The sequence below is a fragment of the Ostrea edulis genome, chromosome 2 (assembly GCF_947568905.1).
Source record: "Ostrea edulis chromosome 2, xbOstEdul1.1, whole genome shotgun sequence".
Classification (NCBI taxonomy): domain Eukaryota; kingdom Metazoa; phylum Mollusca; class Bivalvia; order Ostreida; family Ostreidae; genus Ostrea; species Ostrea edulis.
The window spans coordinates 39,334,476-39,358,494 of NC_079165.1; the positions used below are offsets into that span (position 1 = coordinate 39,334,476).

The window sequence follows — 24,019 nt, forward strand, 5'->3', positions numbered from 1 at the left end:
GAAGTTCACATTTACATGAAAGCTTTCTGACATAGTGTAGATTCAAGTTTGCAAAAACCATGGCCTCCAGGGGTATGTTTGGGGCCATAATAGGGACTACGGTTTTACATGCAAATAGATATGGAAAATCTTCTGATATGGACCAAGGTGACTCAGGTGAGCGATGTGGCCCATGGGCCTCTTGTTTTGTCTCGTTTGATTGTTTTTTGGTTTGTTTGTTTGTTTACATGGGGTAGAGGTAGACCATTAGTTACTGTTGCCACATCTTTGTCATCTTCGCTAGCCAATTATGGGAGCGGAGCGGACCGTAAACCCTTGGCTAACGAAGATGCATCTTTGTATTCTGTTAATCACATGTTGTAAACAGACATAACTTGATTGTTTTTATTTGAATAAACAACTATCGGAGACAATTACTCTGTATAGTGTTTGATATACATTGATAACAGAGTAGGCGCGACCTTTGGTACTTCAACATGTTCACCATCCTAAGCGATGTAATAATCAACTCAGGTCCGAGTGTGATGGGGAGGAGGTCTAGCTCGTCGCTCGTTAACGGTTTCCCTAAATTTGTGGTGAAGTCTTACGTCAGAAGTTTGTTAAAATTACTAGTGAGTGATAAATAGATCTGAAAGGTTTTTTTTAAACTTTAAGATATAAAGGTGAATCTTTGTAGGTCTGTTGACTCTAGATCAAAATCATGGTACGGACCGCACAAGCACTTAACAAGGGTCTATCTCTCGTATCGTCTTACCCGAAATCGATTCCGCACTACATTAATATACATTCTGACCGATTAGACGATTAATAAAGTCGTCAAATGCTTTCAATCCATTCACGGAGACAGCTAAGCTAGAAAAAAACAGTCGTTACAGAAAAACACTCACTCCGGTACCCTAAAGGTTATTATCCATTAAAAACGTCCAATAATTGTTGTAATTTTGTGATCCCCAGTGTACATATTTTGGGTAGAAGTTTCAAATAACGACTAATTGTAATCGGACTGCAACACAATAGATACACGGAAATAACCCATTGAGCACGTTTACAGACGTTTTAAATAGTATGACAAGTTTTAAGATAGTCTAATTAACGAGCGCATTTGACTCATTTCACGAAGTGTGTCCAACGCATTGTGTAGGGGCAAAAAACCTACCCTTATTCGGTCTATTGATATGTGCTGGGAAGAAAGGCATTGTTAGTCAAAAGCTGATTAACAATAACTCCTGCTGTACTTACAGCGGGAAAAGGGAACAAAAGTAGTATGTAGTACCGGGGAATTAAGGACATTTTTACATAATATTTGTGACAATGTTGAGTAGGGTGTACCATCTGTGGAATTATATATTGAATTGTATATTGTGATTTGTATAGCCAAAAAGTGTTTTGTGAGGATACCGTCGATAGTGTTATAAATTTGCCAAGCTTCTGAGAGAGAGAAAAACAACAAAAAAACGGCATATATGCCTGTGGCTTTTGGGGACATGACATAAGACTGGGATATTTAATTAAGTCTTTATCTGTATTTGACCAAGAGTCGGCAATCTCTGTCAGATGATTCGATTTTTGTATGTACAGGAAGAATAATGACTGAGGTCTACACAATCAAACGTTCGTTATTGAAATCTTTTTACCACCGTGTGTCGGTTTCACCTGCAACGCTAAGTTATGATTTGACGAGACCTTGCTACCTTTATCTGTAGTGAATGAACATCTCCAACTTCTGTGATGTGAAAACTTAAAATAAAAAAGAAAGTTCGTAACTTTGTTGAAATGGAGAGTTTAACCGTTTTGAACAGCAGACGATCGCGTTGCCATTACACGTTCGTGAACGGGAGGCTGACAGACGTCCAGTACAAACCGCTGAGTATTGATAACATGGGACACGTATCAAACTATCAGTATAATCCCTACTGCACTGACTACTACGATCCTTATGATGGTAAGAGAGAGAGAGAGAGAGAGAGAGAGAGAGAGAGAGAGAGAGAGAGAGAGAGAGAGAGAGACATTCTCTTGGTCTGTTTTTATAAAATACCTTCCGAGAAGCGAATGTTCAAACAAGACAGTATGTGCATATTTTGAATGCAAAGGTTTGATCGATGTGATCTATGTAAATAGCCAACATATTACTGATTCCAGGCCGGTGTTTCATTTTTATATTGCCCACAAGATCACAGTCTTTTCTCCTTTTGAAAAATATGTAAGTCGGTAGTAAAAAGAATATTTATGTAAGCTTGTTAAAATTGATAATTGCAGCTGCATGTCTAGGTTCATTATTTCAGTTATTTTGTTATTATTGCCCCCTTGCATACCGCGTTGTGGAACTAACCGCATTTTTCAATCTTAATTAAATTCCTTGAAAATTATCCATTCAAAGTTTGATAATTTTAACAATACAGATAAACTCCAAAAGGATTCAATCAGTGTTTAAAAAAACCACACCAAGCCATTGTTATTTTGAAAATACACGACAGAATACAACGAGCTAACAAGTTAAATCTTTCTGATTTAATAGCGTAACTATTTCGACATCATATCTTAAGTTATCTGAATTGTACTCAGAGGCTGTGTTTAGAAATTGTTTTAATATGCCCTACTCCCAAATCCATACAAAAATATTTGTGCTATTTAGGATAATCGCAACACAAGTATGGGACTTCCAGTACAGAGCTCGGCTTTATAATCTCACCACGGTTGAATATTTTATATGAGTGTTAATTCCCACATTCTTTATATCATTTATATTTTTACATCGGATTATCCGATTAACATTAATCCGACAGAGTTGTTTGATTTAACAGGTCTATCTACTCAAGTTGCAGGTGCCCGTTTATCCCACTACTCCTTAGATGGTGATATATGAGGGTGAATAAATTTCGCACACACCCACACACATATCTATCTTTCTTTCTATCTATCTTTCTATTTATCTATCTCTATCTTTCTATATATGAAAGGTTTTAAAATATTGGGATCAATGAAACTGTTCCTTTGTTACATCGACTCGTCTATATATTGTGCATGATGTAATAATGTAGCTCGTACAAATTGTATTAGTTCGATTTATATGGAACCCGACGGTATAACTTTCCTGACTTTGAATGCATTCCAATATGTCACCATGTACATTAAATCCACCACCATGTATCTAACCCATAATCATGTACATCCAACCTATAATCATGTACATCCAACCCATAATCATGTACATCCAACCTATAATCATGTACATCCAACCTATAATCATGTACATCCAACCCATAATCATGAACATCCGACCCACAATCATATACATCCAACCCATAATCATATACATCCAACCCATATCATGCACATCAAATCTACCACCATGTATCTAACCCATAACCATGTACATCCAACCTATAATCATGTACATCCGACCCACAATCATGTACATCCAACCCATATCATGTACATTAAATCTACCACCATGTATCTAACCCATAATCATGTACATCCAACCTATCATCATGCACATCCAACCCCAAATCATGTACATCCAATCCATAACCAGGTTCATCCACTCCACAATCATGTACATCCAACCTATAATCATGTACATCCAACCTATAATCATGTACAGCCAATCCAAAATAATGTACATCCAACCTATAATCACGTACATCCAATCCAAAACAATGTACATTCAACCCATAATCATGTACATTGTACATCCCACCCATAATCATGTACAAATATACATCCAACCCATCATCATGTTCATCCAACCTAACATCATGTATATACAAGCCATCATCATGTGCATTTAAGCCAACACCATGTACATCCAATTCAACACAGGTACAATGGTACATCCAATCATAATTAACTTATTAAGTATATCCAATCCAAAATCATGTACATCCAATCTATAATCATGTACCGGTATATCCAACCCATAATCACGTACACCCAATCCAAAATCATGTACACCCAATCCACAATCATGTACATCCAACCCATAATCATATACACCCAATTCAAAATCATGCTCATCCATCTTATAATCATGTACATCCAATCTATAATCATGTACAAACAACCCCAAACCATGTACATGTTTACATTCAAACCACAATCATGTAGATATATATACATCCAACCCATTATCATGTTAATCCAACTGAACATCATGTACATCCAATTCAACATCAGGTACAATGGTACATCCAACCTAATCAAATACATCCAACCCATAATCATATACATCCAACCCATAATCATGTACAGCCAACCCATAATCATATACATCCAACCCATAATCATGTACAGCCAACCCATAATTATGTACATCAATTCCATAATCATATGCATCCAACCATAATCAAGTACATCCAACCCATAATCATATACACTGTATATCCAATCCATAATCATGTACATCCCATAATCATGTACATCCAATCCATAATCATGTACATCCTTCACTGTCATGTACAACAATCCCATCATCTACAAATCATCTACATGTATATACTATATCTCTACTGTACACAATACAGAGCCTATAGGTGGGTAAACCTAATAAGAATTGTCAAAAAGAAAAATCTCACCAAAAGGTGGAGATGACTAAACCCCAGAACGTGAGAGGGCTAATCGTCCATTGTACATGTATATCGATATTTATCACTTCTTTAAATGTGGGTCTGATATTCAGTATCAGGATTACATGAGACAACTGTCATAAACTTTTATAATGTCATACATATACCAGTATTCGAGTAAATCTTTCGAACGCGTGTTTTACTGTTAACAAAATGACGAGGCTATTTCAGGCGTGTGATAACGATTCTGCTTGCACATACTCCTATCGAAGTATCATCCGGTCTAAATAAATCTAATTCCCACCTTTCCCCAACAAGTTGCACGCACCAGTAACACTTACATATGGTCGGCATTGATTCCGAAAACATGTTTTCAATACTCGATAATTCAAAATTCCTTTCCATCTTATCGACTGCAGGTACGCCAAAAAATTAGTGAAGAACATTAAGACGCAAAAATAAATGAGTTGGTTGCAGAGGAGTTCGGTGCAGACGTATTACATCGAAACACAAACAACTTCTTTTTCGTTTGATGCCAATGTTTTGATAGACGTTTCTTCTGTTTACTTGCATCTCTTGTGTGGGGAGGACAGGATCCTGACAATCACATGATTTCACAACGTTAATTGTTTCGAAAAATTGTAATATGGGGAATTTCGATATGCTTTCGGTCGACGCTCCAGTTTATTTCTTCGAATGGTATTTAGTAGACGTTGGGGAGTATTTTGCTTTTTAAAACATTTATCCTTTTACCATACGGAGACCATGGAATCATAATTCACTATCGCAACCGATTCTAAATCGTGATTAATGAAAGAAATTCGGTGTGGAACCGTAGTCTTTCTTGCACACTGGGTTTAGATGTGCGAACATTTTGCGTCAATGCTGATTATCATACCATTCACAAGATTCGTTTTTGACTCGGCGAAGAATATTTACACGTGCTCTCATGTGCATTCTTTCCTTTCCTAAAAAGACAACGGTTCCTGTACAAGAATTACTCTTGTCACTATGGCGTGAAGAGCAGACTTCTGGAGCTCGTGTGAAGATTTTAGGATTTTCCACAACTGGATTGTTTTACCCTCGAGTCCTGCTTCATACCTTGATTGGATATTTATTCAAAAAAATAATATTTAGTTATTTTAACTTATTACTGTGGTGTTTTGGAGGGTCACGTGACGTAAGCAGGTGCGTTTTTACCCTCATGTCATTTTCCACCATCATCACATGTACAGTCAAATCCTAATATCATGCACCCTACGTGTGATAACGAGTTGAAAATTCAAATTCATCTAACAGTGACAAAGATCTAACCAATGCTAATCACAATTTAACTTTTGAAACTAAATTAAAATGACAGACAAGTACCGTTACCAAAAACCACAGGGACCAATCATTCACGCTGACAAGAAAGGTAGGCCCCGATGTTGTCTCGTGTCGTCATTTGTTTCGTTCTATTGTTTGAGACATTTCGATTTGATTTATTTTGCATCCATATTTTGAAGTTTGTAAGGTGGGGCTTGATTGTTGAATCTGGAAATGTTAACTTTCATCTACTAGTCGGGAGGGATTTGTATTGTAACGTACAATATTCAGTGTAATATAGAGATTCTTGTATTTGTTCCAAGTTTTCAATCAATCTGTTATTTTTCAGTCTAATAACTGATAATAAAAGTGAGAATTCACACCGTCACATTTTACACCCTGTCTTGATGGTCGTTAGGTCGGGGTGATTTTCGTGATTTTCGTAACGGCGCCGGGTGCATTGGATCCACCCCGCCCTTAGTTTGATATCAATAAAACCTGATTGTATTTCTAAAGATCCGGCGAAGGCTTTAGAAACCTAGTTCAACACCCCCCCCCCCCCTCTCTCTTCATTGTTTGGCGGTCAGACGGATACAAAACCACCAGCGGTCACTCAGATAGATCAGTTGGTTTAAAACATCTGACTAGAGGCCCGGGTTCAAACCCCGGTCCAGTCCTTTGCATATTCTCCCTTCCTGTTATATTTGGTGCCGTAGATCAGCCTCTGGAACTCACAGGTGAAAATGCTTGCTGATAAAGATCGTGGGTTGTCTTCAAGATGTATACACTAAAGGAAATATGTGACGTTCAGACGGGTTCAATCGCCGGTGGTCAAATAACTCATCTAAAGCACCTGACTGGTCCGTTGCATTTCTCCTTTCCTACATTAGCCTACAATATATCTATGGTTTTTTTTAATTATTAAAAATAATCTTCTATCCTCTTTGTCACATCAGTCTCAACTCTTACCCGGCTGGTAAGTGGTTTTTTTTTTTTTTTGGTAATAAATTGGCGATCACTTTTGTGCGCTTCTGTATTTATAGGAACTCTTTTAAATTGGGAAGTTACGATCGTCTTCATGGAGGTATTTACAAGTATTTACGTCGGTGGCGGGTAAAGGTTTTCCCCACATACACTACAAATCTCACTATTTTGTACCAAGAGGGCCATTCTATGTATAGAGTCAATAATCTATTAAGATATTTTATATCTGTTCAAAATTTCTGTGATTCTTTAAATTTTGTATTTGTTTGAATATATTTCTCTGATTTCGTATTGTATATATAGGAAAAACAAATCGTAAATCTACTCATTAGCTGTTACTTATAAATCTACTCATTAGCTGTTACATATAAATCTACTCATTAGCTGTTACATATAAATCTACTCATTAGCTGTTACATATAAATCTACTCATTAGCTGTTACTTATAAATCTACTCATTAGCTGTTACATATAAATCTACTCATTAGCTGTTACATATAAATCTACTCATTAGCTGTTACTTATAAATCTACTCATTAGCTGTTACATATAAATCTACTCATTAGCTGTTACTTATAAATCTACTCATTAGCTGTTACTTAAAGCAAATGTTAAGTATGGATTGGTCATGCTCATTAGTTGTTAATCTGAAACGACCAGCTATTATAGATCTAATGGGAGATCATCGCTGTTAAATATTTTGTGTTGCTAAAATACTCGTCACTCAGGTTTGGTGGCGATTTTATCCAGCGTAGGTCCATCAATATGTGACATTGTCTGTCTGGAGTTGCATTTTCACACTGATAGTCGAAACTTCACTGAATGGCAAAGAACTATTAAAAGGCTATTTCACTGCAGTTTAAAGGGAGATGACTCTGTCATCACTAATATTCGAATGGTGAGCCTATGTATTATGCACTACTGAAGTTTTACACACACACCTATGATGTTTTTAAGGACTGATTTGATTAAGACTGAATAATATTTGATTGTTTTAAAATAATGCAAAAATGATAAGATCTACCTGAAATTTTATTTGACCGGGCCCTGATGCCGTCCTGAGTGGACGACAGTTCGGTCTCTATTGAAGTTGACTTAAATCACGCTTGGCAATGAAAGAACTTGTCTCCGAGGATTTCCTGACTTTTGACCTGGGTGACCTACCCCACAGACAAACCAACCAACATGAAGGTGATGATAAAACATTTGTGTGATGAAAAATAGCACCATTTTTGTTTTATATTTTCTCTCTCCAGACTTTGCTGAGTTGAGAATGAAGGTGATAGGTGTATAATCTGCTTTAGGCATGGAGATGTTATAATTCAGGAATGGTAGACAGTTGATGTCTGATAACGCCACGGGCTTCTGTTTATCAATTATAAGTGTACAGAGGGAGATTTTCTTTTCACTACTGGTGAGGAAATTAAGCTGAGAGGATAAAAGGGTAGGGTTTATTGTCAACAGTGGCTATCAGTGGTCTGAAACCCTTTTTTAAAGCACTGAATGTCACTAATTAATAGAAATTTGGTAATGTAAATGTCAATTTGACATGTCTATCAGGTTAATAGTTTGGAGGAAATTAAAATTCAATTTATTTCCTGTTGAATTTCAAGTGTGGCGGGATTGCTATTTCTCTCAGGAAGGTAGCTTTATGTAAGGTAAGAAGTCTTTCCAATGTTGTGAAAAACGTAATTGTCAGGATGATTGTTTTCCTTTGTACGAATATTGCTACAAAAATGTTACTTGATCCTTTAAATTTGTATTGAGACTATCTCATGTTATTTTTTTGTAACTAACACGAGACAGGTAATAAGTGTACGTTAGTTGTTCCATAAAAATGTGCTTTTAGAGTCACTGCATATGATAGCTTTTAACTAAAGTACTAAGTATATATAAGCTATTAGAGGTTAATATATTTTCAGTATGTACTTGTAACAGAAATGGCAAACATACACAATGTACCATCATCTTGAAAAGACGTTCACTTGCAGTTTACGTTCACAGTAAGGTTGTGACTAGAGCTCTATGTGATCGAACCTAAGGAGATGATTTTAATCAGATTGAGATCTCCAGGACCGTCAATTGACTCTTTTGATTATTAGACCTCAAATGGTCATAAAATGTAGACTCCTGGTCTTTCACACTTGGTGAACTTTCTCACACCATCAAGGGCAAAAATCACCCCATTAGAAATGGATAAAAATCACACCTGTAGTTATAAACTACACAGATCTGATTAGAAGATGGACATTTTGATGAGCAGAGCTTTTTTATACATGCTGTGTATTAAATATAATGGTAATTATCACCACCATTTGTTGGTTTATGGATTTTTGAGTGGCTCTGGGTTTAAGGTAACAGGTGGTTGTCCTTCGGGCCACCTCTGACTTTTACATGTTGATGCATATCTAAATAATGGTATAGATTGTTTGTTTGTTTTGAATGAACTCTAGGAGGCCATGTCATCTCTACCAATAATTCACAATAGAAATTTACTCACATTTTCAAATTGATAAATGATGGATCTCATAAAATTATAATACCTGTATGCATTTTGATATATTATATGATTAAAAAATATGACTGATCATTTTTGGGGTATTTTGCCATACACGTAGAATGATTTAGATAATAAGTGTGCTAAATTTTCATGAATTTGATTGCACAGTTGAGAGAATCCGTGAACATTTAAAAATAGTTCTCTGTGTAAAAATGTCGACATTCCTGCTGAGGAATGCTGTTGAAATTTATCTTGACAACTGAGATTAGCAGCTCTATGTGATGTTTAGGCTGTCAAAGATTTCTGATTTTGATGCTGGTGTCTTGGATTACCATGGCAACATTTTTAATAATCAGTGGTGGATTCAGAGGGTTGTGTGCAGAATGTGCACCCTGTTGCTATCATACTTTGTCTCCTGTGATATTGTACATAATAGGCTCTGTTTATCCCACTCTGGAATTGTTTTTTCTTCATGGTATATCTTCATATACAGTACCAGATGTTGAATCCTAACTATATATAGCATCTCAACCATAGAGCAACAAGAGTTCTAGGGCTCTGAATAGGGTTTGAACATTAGAGATGAGTAAACTGCACAAGAATCTAATGATTGCATAGATTGCAATATGATGTACATTTTACACAGCTTTTGATTTGTCCCAAGTTATTGCTATGCTTTCCAAATGAAATATAATTTCCAATCTGTATTAAATTCATCTATGAAAACCCACTTTATTCCCATATTATCAAAGGCTGTGGTTGTCTTTTTCTGTAATTTTTAGCTTACCTGAACTGGAGGCTCAAGTGAGCTTTTCTGATCAAATTCTGTCAGTCGTTGTTGTAAACTTTTCACAGCCAATTTCAATCAAATTTGGTACAAATCATCCTTAGGTGAAGGAGATTCAAGTTTGTTCAGATGAAGGGCTATGCCCCTTCAAAGGGGAGGTAATCACAAAAATAGGGTGGGGTACAATCTTCTCAAGAACCACTGGACCAGAAAAGTTGAAACTTACATGAAAGCTTCCTGACAGAGAGTAGATTCAAGTTTGTTCAAATCATGGTCCCTGTGGTAAGGATGGGGTCACAATAGGGGATGAAATAGTTGCATGCAGATATATAGGAAAAATAGTTTAGAGTTTTCTTTTCAAGAGCAACAGGACCATATTTATTCATGTTAATATGAAAGCATCCCTAGGTAAGTGCAGATTGAAGTTTGTTCAAATTATGGCCCCTTGAATAGGGGATAAAAATTTGACACGAGAAATTCATAGAGAGATATCTTTAAAAATCTTCATCTCAACAACAGCAGGTCCATGATTAGTCATAGTGATCATGGTGATATGCAAGTATCTTCAGTTAGTTCTGATTCAAGTTTGTTCATACAGGGGTCCTGGGGGTAGGGTAGGGCTACAATAGAAGATCCAAGTTTTATATGGGAATATGTACAGGAAATTGATTTAAGGAAATTAGCTCCTGAGCTTTTGAGCACAACTGCACAGGATGCTACAACTAAGTATTTAGTGGTTCAATATTGATCCTATTGGTGCAAACATATTACACATCTATTACTGAACTCTATCCAGTTGAAAAATTTTGTGTCAATTCAAATTTTGAAAGGGTTTGGCAGGGACTCTATTTTGTGGCAGAGGGATTGATTAATCAAAAAGGTCTAAATCTACATGATATTACAGTTTCTGTTTCATCCTACAGTGTATATATCTTCTATTTTTATACTCCTGTACGTGCATTTCAGTTTTATAATTTATGATACAAGTAGTTGAGTCTTGGAACTAGTTCAAATGTTGTAATTTATTAAATTTGGTTGATATATTTTCTAAACAGAACACCTGATTCTTAAAAAAAGTTTGAATTAATTTACTAGAAATTTTGTATAAAAATTCAGTAATTTCACCAATAATTTAAACATTTGATCTCTAACCCCCACTTTTTTTTTTAGTTCCATTTTAAATCTGAAGACAAAACCTTGAAAATTATGTGAAATTTTAGAAATTGACATTACTCCCAATATATCTTCTTTTTTTTTTTTTTTTTAAAAGAACTCTCAAATTTGATATTGTGAATTTTTTGCATATCAAGTACAAAAAGGTAATTTATTTTCATTACTTGTATGAAACTTTTTTTATCTGTATTAATTGTTAGAAGACATTATTATGGATCTATTTTACATAATGATTGATTTTTGTTGGTTAAATTATGTTGTGTTGACACCAACAGACAAATCAAGTTAATTGAATAAATCTAAAAGTCAATTTTAAGTGCAAAAAGTCATGTTTAGAACACTGTAGCTCAATAACAAGCATTGTGACCCCAGATTTTCTTTTTAATTTCCTAATTCTCCTTCAATGTAGAAATAAAAAATACTCATCCCAAAAAATTGACATTACTCCAAATCTAAGGTGCGAACCTCTTTAAAGAAATTCTTTTCAAGAATAGCAGAGCCACACTAACTTGTATCCAAATGCAAATGTTCCCAAGATGTGTGGATTCAAGTGTTTTTTACGCCTTGCTACTAAAATAGTTGGAGTACAGATGTATATTGGTTTGTCCTGTCTGTCTGAAACTTTAACCTTGCTCACAACTCTCATATATATAATTCCTTGTAACAAGACCTTTTCTTTGGTACAATTTTAAGTTTATTTAACTGTGTAACCTTGACCTTGGAGTTTGATCCACATTAAAGGAAAGTTAACCTATTCAACTTTAACCTTACTGATAATTTTTGGATAGTGAGTGACAGCTAGGGCTTTGAAGTCATATATGTATTCTTTTTTACTAAACTTTTTTTCACATCAAAGTTCTAACCTTGTAACCTTGACTTTGGGGTTTGACGTATTTTTAAGAAAACAATCTATTAGATATCTTCTTAAATTATTTAAAGGTAGGGCTTTCATATTTTGTATATAAATTTCTTATGGCAAGATCTTTCATTTTTTTTACCATGATATATGACCTTATCACCTTGAGCTTATCCAGAACAGCAAGGCCATGTTAGTCATATTGGTGTTGGGGCATCCCCATGTTGTGTGAATTCATGTTCAGTTATGTTGTGATCCTTTGGGGCTAGGTTGGGGCCACAGTATGGGGTCAAAATTTTTCATGGGAATAAAGATGGAAAAAAATCTATTAAAAATCACAACAGTTGAGCAATGGCAGGGCCAAGGTGACTCAGGTTAGCAATATGGACCTATTGTTTAAAAGTTCATAGAGTTGTCTTTGGATGAAAATTCAACTGCAGTGAAAATAACCCTATTTACAGTATGTATTATTTCTTGAACACCAATATTTTTTTTATGGTTGTGCAAGACCACAAAATGAAATGAATATAAGGTTACTGTCTGCAAATTTATGTACCTGCAGGATTTTTGGTTAGAAAGGAAAAATAAACCCCAAATTAATGCCTTCGAATATTAACGAATTCAATGAAACATCACAAACTATGCAAATGCAGTTACAGATTTCACAATGTTAGGCCAAAAATAAAAATATGTTTGTTTCCCCTCGCCCCGACCGGGTCAAAAAAAAGGGCCCGGGTCAAAAGTTTTTTTGCCAAAAAATTGCGATGTTTTTTTTTTTTTATTTCCGTAAAAAAATCGTGTCCGCTCCGTGTCGGTTCTAGACGTTACTTCTGCTTTTTTCGGAAGTTACCGGGATTTATCGATACTTGAAAAAATGGGTGACAGAATAGCGTTGTCGTCTACTGTAAAGATAAAATACAAACACACATCTAAAGTTGTGCTCATAATAGTCAACAGACTCTACAGTTTCTCCAAACACTGTACATGGAATGAGGTTTTGAATGATTTGACAGCGGACGGCGACCATAACATAGACAAGTTGGACGAAGTAACTGTCACCGTGTCGGACAAACTTGCCAACGGTGTAACTTTTGAGCCAAATTTTGAAGAACAGATACAAGTGGTTCACAACTTTGATAAAAAATTGAAATATGTACAATTTGACGTGATAAGAGACTTAGAACCAAATAACAATGTACCAAAAGGTCAAAATCCTCCTACATGTCCTACAGCTTTCGATGTTTTGATGAGAAAGTCCAGCACACTGACAAAGCTCCCTCAAAAGATTGATGAAGCCTCTCCCAGATTTACAGGTAATTTATATGCATTATTATATTTCTATCAAGTAGGTTTGAGATGGTGTATGGCTCATGTCTTAAAGTTATAAATGAGTCTGTCCCACACCATTTCATTTCTTTCTTCAATGTTCCCAAACTTTTGGTCTGGGGAAATTTATGGTAGGGGGTGTAAAAACGGTAAATTCCTAGGGGAAGTGCTGCCCAAATTTTTTTCAACATTGGACTTTGTCATTTTTTCACATTTTATAGGGTCGCAGCTATACATTTGTGAGGGGGTGGACAGGGGTATCTCCAATTCCCTCGAGATTTAAGAGCCTTGAAGCACACAACAGATAAATATGACTACACTTGCGGGGCAATTTTAGCACCAGAAGGTTTGTATATTTATTGACAATATTGTGATTAAATGACACTAAATAAGACTGGCATTTCTGACAGAACCAAAGCACAAGTATGTTCATTTGTTTATCATCATGATGATCAATATCATAAACAATGGATACATGAACTAAGATGAATATTCACTGTTCAAATCTTTTTAATCAAATGACAAAATGTCAGAAGAACAGAAATTGGATTTGTGTGTTTGTCCACATTCAATCTGTATCCTTGCATTGTTCAAAAATTTAAATGCTTTTTGTAGGCCTTATATACATGTGCAGGATAAAACATGTTTGCATCTACCATGCATATTCCCCTTTTTCACTCTCCAAAAGGACATTCAGTATTAAATGCACAATCTGTGGAAATTATGTTTTTGGCAGCCTTTATATTTACAGTCATTGAATGATAACATCTTTATAATATTTGTATCATTGAAGTAATGGAAGTAGGGATGAATCTTTGAATTTAACCTTGGGTAATCTGAAAAAGAAAATAAAGAGCACAAAAACATTAAAATCAATTTTTTTCTCTGACAAGTGTTGTTTTTTTTTTGTCACTTTCAGGGGATGTTCTACACGGAAAAGTTTTCACAAGACTCCAGCTTGCATGTACCAGTCACATTGAATTTGCATACTACAGCTCGGATGTTGGCCGCAAAGACATATGTGCATATTGTGTTGCAACAGAGATCCAAAAGGACAAGGACTTGTGCAAAAACTTTAAAGTTGTGCTGCCAGTTTGTGACTTGTGTCGTTCAAAAAAATTGGAAGTCCCAAAGAAAAATCCAATTAAGAAATAGTTAATTCTAGTCTGACAATCAGTTAATTCTAGTCTGATATTCATCCTCTCTAAGTCATTCTTTTTAACATGTTGTTTATGATTTTTGTTTCTACTTGTTTCTAGTCAAGAATAAATGTTTTTTGTTTATTTTCATTTATTTCTTTAAATAATGTTTTTTAAAGAAATGTCGGAGTAAAGAAAACAGAAATTACACATCCAGAGCATTCATATTAGCATACAGATTCAACGCCAGCAAGCCATTCCAGGATTTTAATACATAAAACATTGAAGCTCAACCAATCCTCAACATAGTAGTATAAATGTTCTCTTCTCCAGATGTTAAGCATTGAAGACAATCAGTGCCCTGTTTGACAGATCTGCTTTTTTTCCGACAATACATATAAAATTATATGAATTTAAAAAAAAAAAAAATATCACCTGCCTGCCTGGTCAGTTTCAAAAACTAGACCCGGGGGAGGGGAAACAAACATTCTTTTAATTGTGGCCTTATTGAGATGAACATTGTATACATTTTGATGAAATACTGCACTGTACCAACAGATTTGAGTGGGAATCTGATATTGCTGTATTTGGTGATATGATCCAAATTGTAAAAATCGTCACCACCAGATTTAAGCCATGTTATACTGAATTGCCAAATTCACAACCATTTGATATGTTAGAATTGTTGATATACACATCTCATAATTTTATGAGATTTTACACCTCCAAATAAAAAAACCCAGCCAGTATAATGGTACATGTAGCTTAAATACAGTCATCTTCCAAGTGTTTGCTAGTGTGTATTGTTCTATTTAACTAACTTGTTACAGCAGCTTTGTTGTGTTAAGGGCCTTTTCGTTTGAGAATAATTAGACACAAACTGGAAAGCCATGTTTGATGGATTAATTTATAGATAAGATTATGTAACAATTGATGACTTTGGTAATCTTCTCATCAGAAGAGAAGATAAATGAGTTTGATAGCTGTGTGTATGGACATAAGAAAGAACATTAATTGGTTGATAGCTGCTGTTGGCATAGGTTGTTCTGTTTAATTGGTTTCTGTATTAAACTATATGTGCATCTGATCTGATAATTTTACTGAGGTAAAATGTCAACATGGCCTCTATTTACCCAAATCAAATTAATTCAGCTGAATTGCTTCAGCTTTTTGTTTGCTCTTTTGGTCACTTTTGGATGGATTTATTGACAAATGTGGTGGCAGTTACTAATGAATTGTTCAAACTCTTCTCCAGTGGCTTAAATGTCTCATATCTGGTGTTTTTATAGAACATTATTTTTGAATTGTTTGTGTGCAATAAAAATTTTATTTGTTTACAATGGCCAATTTGCATCTTGATGGATTTACACAAGATTGTGACATATAGCCAAGTAAAAACAAAGTAAATTTTATATTATATTTGTGAAAGTGGTGGTAGTAGATAAGATTCCCAGTATATATAATGACACCTGATTGTTATGAAGTTTTCTGCTAAAAACTTACCCACAGCAGAAATTGAGGAAATATTTCCTGACAATTGTCAATGAATGAGGAAAGACTTTGATGAGGATTCTGATGAAGGTTGACTTCTGGGTAATTGTTTTCACATGCGATATCTGTCTGCCGTCTCCAACATCAATCTCCATAATTTACAAACCTAGTTAATCCACAAGCCTTACTGATCCAGCCACCTACAGGTTCTTTTATTTTATGATATGTATACTTATCTATATTCAAATGTTTCTGTTTTATTCTGTTTTATATTATATATTTGATTTTTTTCGTACTGCAGGGTTATGCCCCTATATAATTGTAGGAGTATTCTTCTCCTTGGCCATTTTGCCAACAACAAAAAAAACCACCAAAATAATATTAATGTCAGTGTCAAATGATTAAATGATAGTTTACATTGTTGTTGATAAAACAACAGTTTTTAAAAAGCACTGCATTTGCTGATTTTAAAATTGTAAGACATATAAAAAACAGTTGTGGTTAAATCTGTTACTCGTTTCTTCTGGTATTCAGTTTTATGTTTTTAGATGATAAAAAATGTTTGCAAGTCACAAAGCTCTTGTTTGTTTAGGAATGAATTAACTGCATTTTATATTTTTATTGAGATCAGTGGTGATATTATACTAAGTGTGCAAAGGTGAAAAGTAATACAAAGTAAGACATATACAAGTTTTATATAGTAAAGGAACATCTATGTAATCAAGATTTTAAAAGAATTGATCTTTTTGTAAAATAGAGTGAAGAAGTGTCATTAAACTGCATTCTCAACAGAGAAACTCATTTTTATGAATCAATTAATCAATGACTATGTATAGGAGGTTGGTGTGGATATACAGTAGCAATCCGCTAGGATGAACGTGATTTAGAATAAATCTATATTTTATTAAAATGTTTTTAATATAGATATATGATATTGAATCCATTTCAAGGAAGTTTTCAATCATATGAATAAAAAATTGTTGATTTAATATACATTATTGATCCATATAAATGTAATCTGGTTGTGTACACAGGACTGGGGTCTCCAGAAATCATGTCAAGAAGTATTGATTCTAATGGGATGTTTTACCTGTCAAAACTTTTGATGTCAATGTGTCACAGGCCGACATCATATATATGGTTCTACATGTCTTTGCACTCAGACACTGTTTGAGTTTCTTAGTATACAGCTGGATTTAATATATTGCTGGTAGAAAAGATATGCAGATCACTTCTCTTCACTCCTAATTTAGATGAAAATTTCATTTTAAGCAACATAGATTATTTTGGCCATTTAAAAGTATATGGCGAGAAGTTAAATTGTATGGAATATATTATGGCCTGTTTGTGTGTGTTAAAGAGGGAATACACACTTAGTCTGTGCCTGGTGTCGAGATGGACCTTTTTAAGTGAAAAATTTACTGTTAATGTGTGATGGAAGGTGGCAGAAAGATGGAGGACATCTTGGACAGTGTAAAGGACATGAGGGAGACTAATTTTTGGCGAAGTTTTTCAAATTTGTTTGGCCTGGATAGTAGAGGTCAGGGTAAATATTGTTTTAGGTGTTGAATGGTTTTCTAAATAAACCTCTCATTATGTATAAAAGAACCACATGGAAAAGTGATTGAGTAAATCTGTTCATTCACCGTGGAGAGAGAAATCGAGAGACTTTCAACGTTAATCGGAGCTCTGTATATTTTAATATTCTGCCAATTTTTACGATGAAGGTTCAAATGACAGCATTTATTGTGTTTCTGTTTACGGAATATTAACTCGAAATCATCGAATGTTTTTGTTGAATCTGGAAGCTAATTACAGGAGTGATGGTGCGGAAAAAGGAAATATAACACAGGTTTAAACCCGATGAGGGATTTTGGTTTTGAGAGTATTGAGCAGCAGACTTATAAGAAAGGATAAGACGTTTTTGCAGAATATACCTATAGTACAATGGAGAGTTTAAAAGAATCTTACTTCTTTGCACAATATAAAAAGGAATTTGGGGATAAAGCACTGCTGGAGTCAAGTAAGTTAATCTACGACTTGTTTTTATTAAACCTCACTGTGGAGGTGCAAACATTTTCACCTGAATACTTTGACAAATTATGTATCATTAAGAATCAGGACAGTATTTATTTGTACTTTTTAAAGTGCATTCATTGAGAATTATCTGGTAATTTGGTTATGCGTCCTAATGTTTATTAGGAAAGATAAACTTTTTTTCCTCATGGTGTCAAATTCCAAGGTGTGATTAAATCCCAATTAGTTGGTTTCATATGGTGCTCTGATATCAGTTTTGTGAGTCACAATGTATGGTTTATTTTCTAACAAAAAATTGTATGCAAGACCATTATCTAACAGCAAGCAATAAGAATATCATAAATATGAAGGTTTCAGTGGCAAGGGTTCTGGTGGAGATTTCCTGTGTCTTTAGTGTGAGCAATTTTGTCATGTAATTGCCACTCGTGATAGCTGTACATACAGTATTTACCTAAGTCCTCATGGCAGGCAAAAAAAAAAAAAAAACTTCACTCAATGAAAGTGGTACCAGTATTATGATTCATTTTGCCCTGGATGTGAGGCCGCTTGAAATTCTCAATTCTCATATATTTCTATCAGAGTTTGATTATGACTCATTTCTCATTTGCACATGTTGCTAAAAGCATGTTTTTGGAACCAGAAATAAATTTGTGTTCTTGCATTTAATATGGAAGAATCAAAGTGAAACATTGATGTTTATTTGAAGGTGAGAGCATGTTTCTATATAAATTGTGTTATGTAATGTATTTTGTTCTTTTGAAACTAGCCACATTGAGTTGCAAGATCATGCATTGTCCTTTGTAGGGGGCATAGAAAAAAGACATTTTCTAACAATTTATTGCTTGGTTTATATTGTTATAAGTACAGCATAGCAAAGTCAAGTGCACTGAATGCAGGGGGTGTTATGAAGTAGAGGAATGGAATATTCTCCATCAGGCATGTTATAAATTTAATTTACCTACTTTGACCAGTACAACTAATGTATGCATTTGACAAAGATTACCACATATTTGAAATTAATTTTCTTAATTATATGAAAAGGTTTGCAATATTACTGTTACCAGGGGTGTGATTTTTCCTCTTTTCAGAGGAAATCCTCTGGGTGGCTCAAGTTTTGAAAAAATGAAACACTTTGGGTTTGATCTAAAGTGACAGAAAATGTTATTTTTCCAGGGAGGGTGGGGTGTTTTCCTTCATTTTTGACAAGTTTTTGTCAGATTTCTGAGGAATTCAGTCACAGCCCTGATTTACACAAAGTCATGTGTGTAATTTAAAAAAAAATAAAAATGGCAACTGCTGTTGTGATAGTGAATCACTTTTATATTTTGTGGAGAGGATATCTTAAAATCTGATATATATTATCATGATCACTGCATGGCCAAGTGATTGGGCTGAAAGGCTCTGGTGGTTTGCTGTTCTGATGGTTTGCGGTTGATCTCTTTGTTCATCTGACCACAACTTAAAGTAATGTCTCAAAGCTCTGAACTGTACAAGATATACATTTAGCACTTGGGTCATGAAGGTCATTTACACCCATCATGATGGTTAATATAATGGGTTATATATTTATATAGGGTCTATGATATTAATAAAGGCAAAATTTTGTTGTTTTGTAAGTTGAAAGAAATGATAAGATTTAGCTTTTCTAGTTCAGTATCTTGTCATTGGGTTTTTAGGTACCTATTACAAATTGGTCTGTGTCAGCTGTAGTGCATTAACAAATGAACATTTTTAACTTCTTGATAACTACCATCCCAATTCTTTTCAAATTGGTATGAAGCATCTTTGGGACAAATGGGACATAAATTATAAATTTCAGGACTCCTATACCCCCGGGGCCTTCAGGGGCAGGCCAAAAACTGTCAGAAATTGTCCAATTTTTAAAAATCTTTTCTACAACCTCATATCTCTTAGACTAAGAAAAACTAAATGTAGAGCAGGAAGGCCTCTACCATATTGTAAATTTCATGATCCCCAGGGTAGAGGTTCTGACTCCAGGGCAGAGCCAAACTTGTTAATATATATAGTGTATCTATATGTGTAAAACATTTATAATACTAATATCTTCTTTAATGCTGTTGATACTACTAGATAGATATTTAAAAGGAGTAGGTAATCCTTTTTCAAAATTAGTGATGGGCAATCAGGAAAAAAAAATTAATCGATGATCGGATGTACCTTTTCGATTGATTAATCGAAAAATAATCAAATCTTAATGATTTCAAATTTATGGCATAAATATATTCGATTGCTTTATGTTTTACCCTAGATATTAAGTTAATTAGAATTAAATCATTAGATTGATTGTATCTTGTTTAACGTCTCTCCTGAGAATTTTTCCACTCATATGGAGATGTCCAAAATCATAATTAGAAATTTGAAGTTAATAATCCAATACTTTCGATTTGATTTTCCCGGGATAGAGATAGATATCTCGACTTTTGTTGTTCTTAAGGGATTCGGGTTAGAATAGAGCCTCATTACCCCATCTTTGTTGTAAGAGGCAAAAAGCCGAGGCCCCGTGTCACAACAGGTGTGGCACGATAAAGATCCCTCCCTGTTCAAAGACTATAAGCGCCAAGCATAGGCCTAAATTTTGCAGGCCTTTACCGGCAATGGTGACATCTCCATATGAGTAAAAGATTCTCAAGAGAAACGTTAAACAATATTCAATCATTCAATTTTATCGGATGATTCAGCTTCGTCAGCCATTTTTGATTTTAGATAAGTTGCAGCAGGAATATTCGAATTATTTTTTAAAAAATACCCACGTTGGCGATTTTCAATTTTTGAAATGACAATCGATTATTCACATCGTTTCAGTTATAGCGACCGACAATCGAAAGTCGGCGACAATCGGTACATCACTATTCAAAATTATATTTCATGATCCTAGGGGGTAAGGGTTTGGTTCTGAGGTGGAGGCAAAATTATTATAATGATTATTATACGCCCGTCTTAAGACGGGACGTATTATGGTATGGCGTTCATGTCCGTCCGTCTGTCCGTCCGTCTGTTAGCTTTTTCGTGTCCGACCCGTAACTTAAATACTACAAGGCCTAGAATCATCAAACTTTGTCTGTAGATACATCTTGGGTAGAAGGTGTGTCGCACATTAAAACCAGGTCACTGTGACTTTTCATTAAGAAGATATCCGTCTGTCCGTCCGTCTGTTAGCTTTTTCGTGTCCGACCCGTAACTTAAATACTACAAGGCCTAGAATCATCAAACTTTGTCTGTAGATACATCTTGGGTAGAAGGTGTGTCGCACATTAAAACCAGGTCACTGTGACTTTTCATTAAGAAGATATCCGTCTGTCCGTCCATCTATTAGCTTTTTCGTGTCCGACCCGTAACTTAAATACTACAAGGCCTAGAATCATCAAACTTTGTCTGTAGATACATCTTGGGTAGAAGGTGTGTCGCACATTAAAACCAGGTCACTGTGACTTTTCATTAAGAAGATATGGCCATATATGGCAAAAACTTATCCGGCTCATAACTTGAAAACTATTAGACCTAGAATCACCAAAATTGGTCAACTAATGCATCTTAGGTAGAAGGTGTGTCGCATCCTACTTTAAGGTCACTGCGACATTTAATTAAGGTGATATAAAAAAAATGTTTTAATGGGTACAATCTATACTGTTAACAATATGTGACGGGCGTATCATGTGCCGTGGCGGTGCACTTTATTGTCTTTATCATTTGAAAGACTTCTTTAAGTTTGCTGGTACAGTTTAAAACTATGTCCATATTATGTAGGAAAAGCAGGAAAGGATGTACCAAAATTATGAATTTTGCAACCCCAGGGTTTTGACTTTTAGAGAGGTCCAAATCGTGTTAATGTTACTTATAATGTTATGTAAAGCCTTAAATTTCATCACTCACAATTATTTCTAGATTTCATAGTCCTTGGGATTAGTGATACTTTGAATACTCTGGTGACCGATAAGGCCTTATGGACATGATTTCATCGCATCAGACTGTCACTTGATCTATACACAAGTAACTTTAAATTACTTTGCATTTTTATGACCTTCATAGACTGTCTTGAAGGTGATTTATCCCATTTCTGCAAATAAAATGCTAATTTTACAGAGTAGTTATCGTAATTCAAAATATCAGTTTTTTTGTTTTTCGGGTTTTTTTTTTTTTTTTTTTTTGCAAATGAAGTTTTTATTTTGAAGAATGTACAAAATCATAAATCATATTTCTGGAGGAACACAGAGTTTTATTTTTATATACATTGCCTGCACATTATCTTACAGAAGCAGCAAAATAAATAAAAATGTTACGTAACATTATGGTTCCAATTATATATGTCATACTCAATTAAATTTCCCACTCATGATTAATGGTTCAACCGTCTCTAACTAAGTACACAACTGTGGAAGGGGAGTATTCATTTGTTGTCATGGGGGGGGGGGGGGGGGGGGGGGGGAAGGTACCCATTTAAATCCTGGAATTTATACAAAAATAAAGTTCTAAATGATAGAGAGTGACTTGCAGTATATATAATGTGGTGATATGACTTTCAAAGTCTTTGTGAAAAACAAGATTAATTTGTAGCTTTTCATCGTTAGATTCAGTAGCTCTGCTTTAGTAGGAATACCTGTATGTACAATGTGATTCTAGTCCAGATTGTTCTTGTCAAACTCTTACCAATTTATAATCTTGTTTACATTTGTATAGATATGATTTTGTTTCCGAGTGGCGGAGTCAAATGAACTCAAACTTACGAGCCACAATTTTAGGAAAGATATGAAAATTTTGTCAGCTGACAAATTAAGCAAGTGGAACTGATGTCTTCTCAAGCTGTAATTTTTTATTGCAACCATTCAACAAGTAGAAGTGATTCTTGTGGTCAAAATTATTTGTAGGTTATGAGAGGGTACAGGAATCTGTGAATTGGCAGTTGTTCATAAGGGCAAATGAATATATTTACATTCTTTTACATATTAAAGCATTTTGTTGTAGGCATTGTGGTTTAAATAATTAATAGATTATCTATAAGAAAAATGTGGCTGTAATATTGGTCTAAGATTATCCGAGATTTGTACTCAAGATATGTCATCCAAAATTAGAGTAATTTAAATTACGGAAACATTCAAACATAATTAAGTCTTTGGGCTACGGAATTTTCAATTTTTTTATTCCAAATTGCCTACCACAATTTGTGTGCGAGATTAGAATTCAAATGACAGTTAGTCTTTTGTACAGAAATCGGCTTTTGTATGTATAAGGGAAGACCTTTTATGGTGATAATTACCCACTCATAGACAGTACCAGAGGAAATTTGGTCTGTTTGTGTGGGGACTAGAGTTGAGGAAATATTATACGGGATAAAGGTTAGAGTCAGGAAGAACTTGCAAATTAGCAGGCCACGTTTGGACCATGTTAAATGATAACACATGCAAATGCCGGTTTACAGTCTGGGGATTTGTTTATTAGTGTCACAGGTGAATTCGTCAGGAAATGAAATGTTTCACATACTGGACAGTACACTAGATCACACACATACTGTTTCATTATGGGCCGTCCAGAAGGGACACTTATCTTCTTAATTAGATAAACCCTGTCTTATTACTGTAAGGGAGCACAACAGACTCGACACAGTGGCCTTGACGTGGAGGTTTATGTACATACAAGGGCGGAGGTGTGAATAGATCACGTATATGTGGAGACTTTATGGTCAGACACATTTGAAAAACATTTGAATTAATTAATGGACATTAGCTGGACAGTTCAGTGACTCTTGATATAGATTAGGAGCCGGGCTATAGCCCACAGCACGTTTTTAGAAGTAGTATACAAAGGCTTGTTTTCAAAGCTTGAATGTAATGCTAAAATAAC

General features: G+C 34.8%; 2 protein-coding genes across 6 annotated transcripts in view; both read left to right on the forward strand.

Moving 5' to 3' along the window:
* The first annotated feature begins 1,110 nt into the window (after positions 1 to 1,110).
* The window catches only part of LOC125680774 (serine-rich adhesin for platelets-like), an 80,514-nt gene continuing 57,605 nt past the window's right edge, over positions 1,111 to 24,019 (forward strand). For 2 of the 3 annotated variants that reach the window (XM_048920539.2, XM_056153960.1), the window contains exon 1: positions 4,961 to 5,979. In XM_048920539.2, the coding sequence (XP_048776496.2) occupies positions 5,919 to 5,979 (61 nt within the window). In that variant the 5' untranslated portion in view covers positions 4,961 to 5,918. Of the gene's footprint in view, positions 1,943 to 4,960; positions 5,980 to 24,019 lie in introns of those variants that run through there. The other variant, XM_056153959.1, reaches the window with a different exon arrangement.
* Positions 12,850 to 14,785, forward strand: LOC125672000 (uncharacterized). 3 transcript variants are annotated; one of them, XR_007368804.2, is made up of 3 exons: positions 12,850 to 13,483; positions 13,718 to 13,842; positions 14,416 to 14,785. XR_007368804.2 is itself a non-coding variant. In XM_056153962.1 (2 exons), the coding sequence occupies exons 1-2, from the start codon at positions 13,045 to 13,047 to the stop codon at positions 13,777 to 13,779; spliced, it is 501 nt and encodes a 166-aa protein (XP_056009937.1). In that variant the 5' UTR covers positions 12,850 to 13,044; the 3' UTR covers positions 13,780 to 14,390. The 3 variants fall into 3 exon arrangements, 2 of the variants coding, with proteins under 2 accessions (XP_056009937.1, XP_056009936.1); XM_056153962.1 differs by lacking the exon at positions 14,416 to 14,785 and having other exon boundaries at positions 13,718 to 14,390; XM_056153961.1 differs by lacking the exon at positions 13,718 to 13,842 and having other exon boundaries at positions 12,855 to 13,483.